The 6,000-nt window shown below is 33.6% G+C and overlaps 1 protein-coding gene across 2 annotated transcripts in view; it reads right to left on the reverse strand.

Annotated features, from left to right (window-relative positions):
- Positions 1-3,587, reverse strand: part of LOC128206291 (uncharacterized) — a 97,394-nt gene extending 93,807 nt beyond the window's left edge. The window contains exons 1-3 of one of the 2 annotated variants that reach the window (XM_052908658.1): positions 2,257-3,587; positions 769-966; positions 287-523 (exon numbers count right to left, since the gene is read on the reverse strand). In XM_052908658.1, coding sequence (XP_052764618.1) covers positions 287-523; positions 769-966; positions 2,257-2,374 — 553 coding nt within the window. In that variant the 5' untranslated portion in view covers positions 2,375-3,587. The remainder of the gene's footprint in view (positions 1-286; positions 524-768; positions 967-2,256) is intronic. The other variant, XM_052908659.1, reaches the window with a different exon arrangement.
- Between the last annotated feature and the right edge of the window lie 2,413 nt (positions 3,588-6,000).

Raw genomic sequence — 6,000 nt, forward strand, 5'->3', positions numbered from 1 at the left:
AGAAGAAGTTATCGCAAACGTTTATGCATAAGAACAAAACATTGTGCAAAATAACAAATATAAATATTTATGCGAAAAAAATAATAGAAACAAGCTCAGAAGCAAAACGTTTAAACATAAACCCCGTTTAATGGCACTGGGTAAACGCCAATGACATAGAACATAAAAACATTAAAGAACAGCACAAAACTCAGCAAACAGCACATTGCATACATACTATATATATATATATATATATATATATATATATAAACTAGGTATGTTTATCAGACTTTATAAGACTTACGTCTGTCAACAATATCCACCCTCCTGTTTGTTTTGTGCTCCAACTCCTCCTTGCAAACCTCATATTCGTCTTCCCACAGCTTGGTCACCAGTCGGACGGATTTGACTTCAGCCGCTTTAAGAGCTGATGACGTAATCAATACCTCGTGTATAAGTGGTGTTAGTTTCTCCTGTCTGTAAAAATCCCATAAATCATCGAGTTCTTTCACCATTTCGAATCCAACTGCCATTACGATACCTGTTTCAAAAGAGAAAGTTAAAACCTTGTTAATGATTGTAGATATAATGTAAAAACTTGCTTATGTGAGCTATTGTCGTACATAGAACATCAGTTTTAAATGAAAGCAAGAACAAGTTTTAATCGATAACACTCGCAAGTTACTAAAATAAACCGTTCGTCCAAACATTAATTGAGAGGTATTAGAAAATATGAGCCCATATTCGCATTGATTGCCATATTAATACGAAAATATGTCAACTGACCTGTCTCAAATCTCTCAATGTACATGTCATTTAGGATTTTCTTTGCTTCAAACCTAGCCCGAATGTTGACGGTGCCGACCTTACAAAACTCCTCGTACAGAAGTTCCGTGGTGTGCATAAGAAAGTAGTGCTCAAGACCTACTTCGTTTGTGTCCGTTGCCTTTGCATCGTACACGCTGATGTAGATACCGACCTCGTCTGAAATAGAACAAAATATAAAAGATTCAGACAATTATATGAGATCATATATATTGAGGCGAGCTTTGTCAGATGATTGTCTATGTGCATTTGCAAAGGAGTCAAAATTTGGTTACCCGTAGTAAGATACTGTGGATGTTTCGGCAGAAGCCCCAAATTACACTGATACAATTTCTTAAATTGCGTGTTTTGTCGTGTGTCTTAAATTAAACATTTGGCAAGTTGATAAAGTCAAAGCAACGGTAGTCGCCGTAGTGGTTATAGCATTAATTCAATATTTTAGAACAAAATATCACCGGTACGCAAATAAAACGGATAGTTCAAATATTTTATCAACCCCGCATTTTGCACAATCTAGCTTGTTTTATTAGTGTAAAACATAAATAATGCCTACGACTTTAATTAATGGAAACATGAGCCTTTAATATCATATCGTTTCCCTGAATTCTATCTATTGGACAGGGTAAATTTTACTAGAATTTGAAACAACATTTTGTCAATCTAAAATACTTTGTACTTTTAGCAATCAATGTATAGGCAAATCTTATTTTGCAATTCAGAAATGTTTATGTTTCAGTATGGGTTTCAATACTTGTTTTATTATGTCTGTAAGCGCTGATCTAAAATCGTCAGAAACATACTTATAATGTTTGATTTGGATTTTAATACCTGTCAATTATGTCCGTAAAAGCTAATCTTAAATTGTCAGAAACATACTTGTTATGTTTGATTTGGATTTAAATACTTGTCAATCATCTCTAAAATCGCACATTTACAAACGTATTTAGGAATGTGCCGAAATACTATACACGCCTTATGTCTCGTCTGATTGAAGCCGTAATCGCTTCAGAAATGACTAATCACCATTCAGTTCTTTATAATAGAACAGGACACGAACTCAAATGAGTCCCGTAAAAAGTTTAAAGATCAACAGATTAAAGGATCAGAACATTGAAAAGAATAATAAACATTTAACTTACGAATAGGTAATCAAATGCAGTGAACTGTAAACAAAGTGCATTGCATAACAAACAAGATATACATTTTCATTTAACAACGTCAATACAATTTTAATTTAATATATCTCATTGCATAAGACTTTACGATATGCTTGTCTGTTTTCCCATTGTTTTGAGTGATGCGAAAACATTGCTTTAATATAATTTGCTGATTTGATAAATATCCAAATATATTCTTAAGTGAATATTTTAAACGAAAAAAACAACATACACCAATGAATCCCTTTAATAGAATATTCATACTTAATATAACATCTTAAACACTACTCACAAGGTTTTCTTTGGAAGAACGGCCTCGAATCGTCCTTTTCCACATACTCCTCCGCCTCCTCGGGCAAAACCTCGCCGTTGGATTGAGATCCACCAACCAAATATTCATCGTGCCACATCGCGGTTATTTCCTCTTTTAGTTCTCTGTTCAAGTTGATACTAAACACGTATCTGTACTTGATATATACCTTCTAGAACCCAAGACAGTTCCCGCCACACAGTAAAGTAGATTTTATTTGTGTTCTCTTGACATAGAAACCTTTCGAAATATGGGACAACTAACCTACACTCTCTATACTTCAAATGTATCTAAGCTTTCAAGAATATTCCACTTGCAGTCTGGTTTGATCGACGTAGGTTACCACATAGTCCAATGGAACAAATATTTAATACAAAGATCTAACTTACTTTCAACTTGCCTTTTACTTTGATTTAATCCGGCTGGTTTCAGTTGTTTTCCTCCGTTTACAGTAATCACCCGTCTTACCACATACAAATATTTACTAATATTTATTTTGTCTTTTAAACTCCCCTTTCATCCCATATTAAGCTGTTTTTAGTACCTATTGTACTCCAATCATTTTTCTACCGCTCATGTGTTCCGATACATTGAAGTAAGTAATCATAAATGCCAACAATTCAGGACTCAATAATCATAATTAATCTTATACTGGACTCCTATATATTGAATTCCAGTTTTCCCCCACACAAAATTAAATGCTCATTAATTCGAAGGTTGAAGCTATAATTATTCTTTCGGTTATTCCAATGAATTACCATTTATTGTATGACAGTAACACTGATATAGATCTCTCTCTCTCTCTCTCTCTTTTTTATAGATATCCGTGTTTAAAATATTCTCTTCAGATATTCCTTTGCTCTTTTGTAGTTTCCCAATCATAAGCTATTTTGAATTTATCCGCTGTTTATAACAATTATGTCTTTGTCAGCCTATTTGATATTTTCACCGACATATGCTCCGCTATTCATGTGAACAGTTTTTGCACAACCTTACGAATCTATTTTGAGTAACTTAATATTTACTTATCCTTATCCGACCACTTAAATTCCAGCACATTTTATTCATAATTTTAATGGCAGTTTATATTTGTTTGTACCCCGGTTATCAATCAGATTAAGGTTACTCTTTCGAAACTCTATCCTCTGTGTTGTTTACATCCTCTCATCAAAAGAACATACTGATTATATTTCCTGTGATAGGCCATAATATGACGATAATGGATAAACCACGTATTAATTAATATTCAAAATAGATGAGCTATTCAAATAGTTGATCGTATAAACCTTAAATGATCAAGAATGGAGTTTAATATGATATTTCTTTAAATTGATCGATAGTTGCAATACATTTCCAATGTATGTGGTGATTCAGATGTTACCGGCATCTTATTTCATAGCACATGGTTTATATACGTACACTGGCAATCATAACAAATAAAAACTACACACGCGAGCAACTATGAACATTCTTATGCGATTGAAATGTCAGTGACAATCTTCATGATTAGATAAAAGTCCCGTCATTTAGATGGACTGCTGATTTCCGGATGACCGTTAATTTCGACAAATATTTTTAAGCAACGACGATATCGTACAGAGTGGCCTATAGGGTGTTGAAATAAGGGAGCCTAGAGGAGTTTGAATATTAACCACTACTTCCATTTAAATACATTTTTGAACCAAGGTTTTATTGGAATTTTTAACATTGTACTAGTAAATTGATTATACATGTTTGAGTGTATTTGAATGAAGCATATTTTGAAACACAAGTTTATATCAACTCTCTGTGCTATTAACTTAAGTCCATTTTTCGAGAGTGATGAGATGAACAAACATGAGCATCATTTCTGGAATCTAACAATTTAGCTTCAATCTATTTGTGATATTTATGTACGTTTATGCCTCTTGTTCAAGGTCATTTGGGCCCAAACATTGTGAATCTTAACAGAGCATTTTTTTACTTCTGTTTTTGACTCTGTGGTAATCTTTGTATCATTATCCCTGAATTAATTCAATCTATTTAAACGTTAAATGGAATCGAATCTTCACAATGTATTTTAAGTTGATCGTCCTATGGAGTCATATGCCAAACAATATAAACAATGTATTGATAATGCGGCAATGTACTCTTTTATTGAGGACATGTGTACGCGTTTGCCCTGCATTGAAGTCTTACTTTCAATGATTTTTACAGGATGTTTTTGCAATTCCAGACCGTATCTGCAGCATAATGCAAAAAGACGCATCGTTCAGATGGCTTACTGCGTTAATATTCACTGCAGGAAAGTGCAATCAATGAACGAACATTTTAATTATCTTGGAATCAATAAATATGAAATGAAAGTGCTGGTTTTATATACTGTTAATTCCTCGCAGGTTGTTAACAGGTATTAAATGTATCCTGTTGTACCCGGCAATACATTAAACATGCACGCAAGATAGATGAAGACAGGTGACGATTATAATTTTATTAGTTTTAGCGTTAAAACCTACTCATGTTTACACGTGAACATTTTGAGAGGACGCAACAGACACCGTACGGATGTCTTCGGACCTAAAAGGCCTAGTTTAAGGAATGTTTTGCATGACAATCACCTGCTGTGAATCTCCTGCTATTTGCACTGATGTCACAGTAGGGGCCAATTTCCAGTTTATTTGTTTATTGGCTCAGGGCCATTTAGGGTTCAATTATATAACAAAACCTCCAAAACTGCACAGCAGACTAAGCAGGCTAAGACAGTTAGGCAAGTGGATTAAGATTAATACACAGAGGTTGTGTACGATACACTTTTTTTATTTGTTTGTTTGTTTGTGTGTTGTTCTTTTATAGTTTTGTTTTTAGTATTATTTTTTTTTATGGGAGTGGGCACTTATAGAAGGATTAAACTAGGCATTAAATGGCAAGTGCTTTGTTTCATTGATTGGCAAGAACGTTGGTGTATGTTTATTTGCGAAAAGTACTATAATTAAATGACATAAATGGTTTAATCCGCGTAAGGCATCGATCAATATACACCGTAGCCACTAGATTTCATTCACTCGCGGCACTTTTGTTTTATAACTTTTCATGAAGAGGTGATTTACATACATCTAAACGGATAAATATGCAAATGACATCGATAAAGATCACCAAAATTGGTACATGTAAATGTAAATGGTGAAGATATTTGTAATGCGTTCTCCACTATTGAATTATAATAAAATACAAGTTCTAATATTTTTTATGAAACATCTTTTTGTTTTTGGCAAATCTGCAATGTATATGTATTCTTTCAGTGATTTAATAGCGTTTAGAGAGTGAGGCGATATTAGACAGTATGTTTCGGATGCTTTTCATAAACTGGTCACGGTTCAATTCCAACCCGTAGTACAAACCTCGCATCTTTGAGAGTTCGCTTGAAAGAACATCCTGATATTGTTTTAGTCGTCTGACAGGTTTTATGTCATATGCTGTAATACAATGATCATTACTTCAATATTATGACCGTAATTGATGCGACGTTAAAAACCCCATCAAAATCCTGACGCATCTTTTTCCATTGATTGATTGTAATTCCAAAACCCTTTGTAGGTCTGTCTCGATATTTATTATGTATTAATGGTATGATGTAATATGTAAACACACTTAGACAACACTTGTAAAATTAAGTTCGAACAAATGTAAGTCTTACGTCTGTAGACAATATCCTCTCTTTGGTTTGTTTTATGTTCCAACTCCTCCTTG

The sequence above is a fragment of the Mya arenaria genome, chromosome 10, assembly GCF_026914265.1.
Source record: "Mya arenaria isolate MELC-2E11 chromosome 10, ASM2691426v1".
Classification (NCBI taxonomy): Eukaryota; Metazoa; Mollusca; class Bivalvia; order Myida; family Myidae; genus Mya; species Mya arenaria.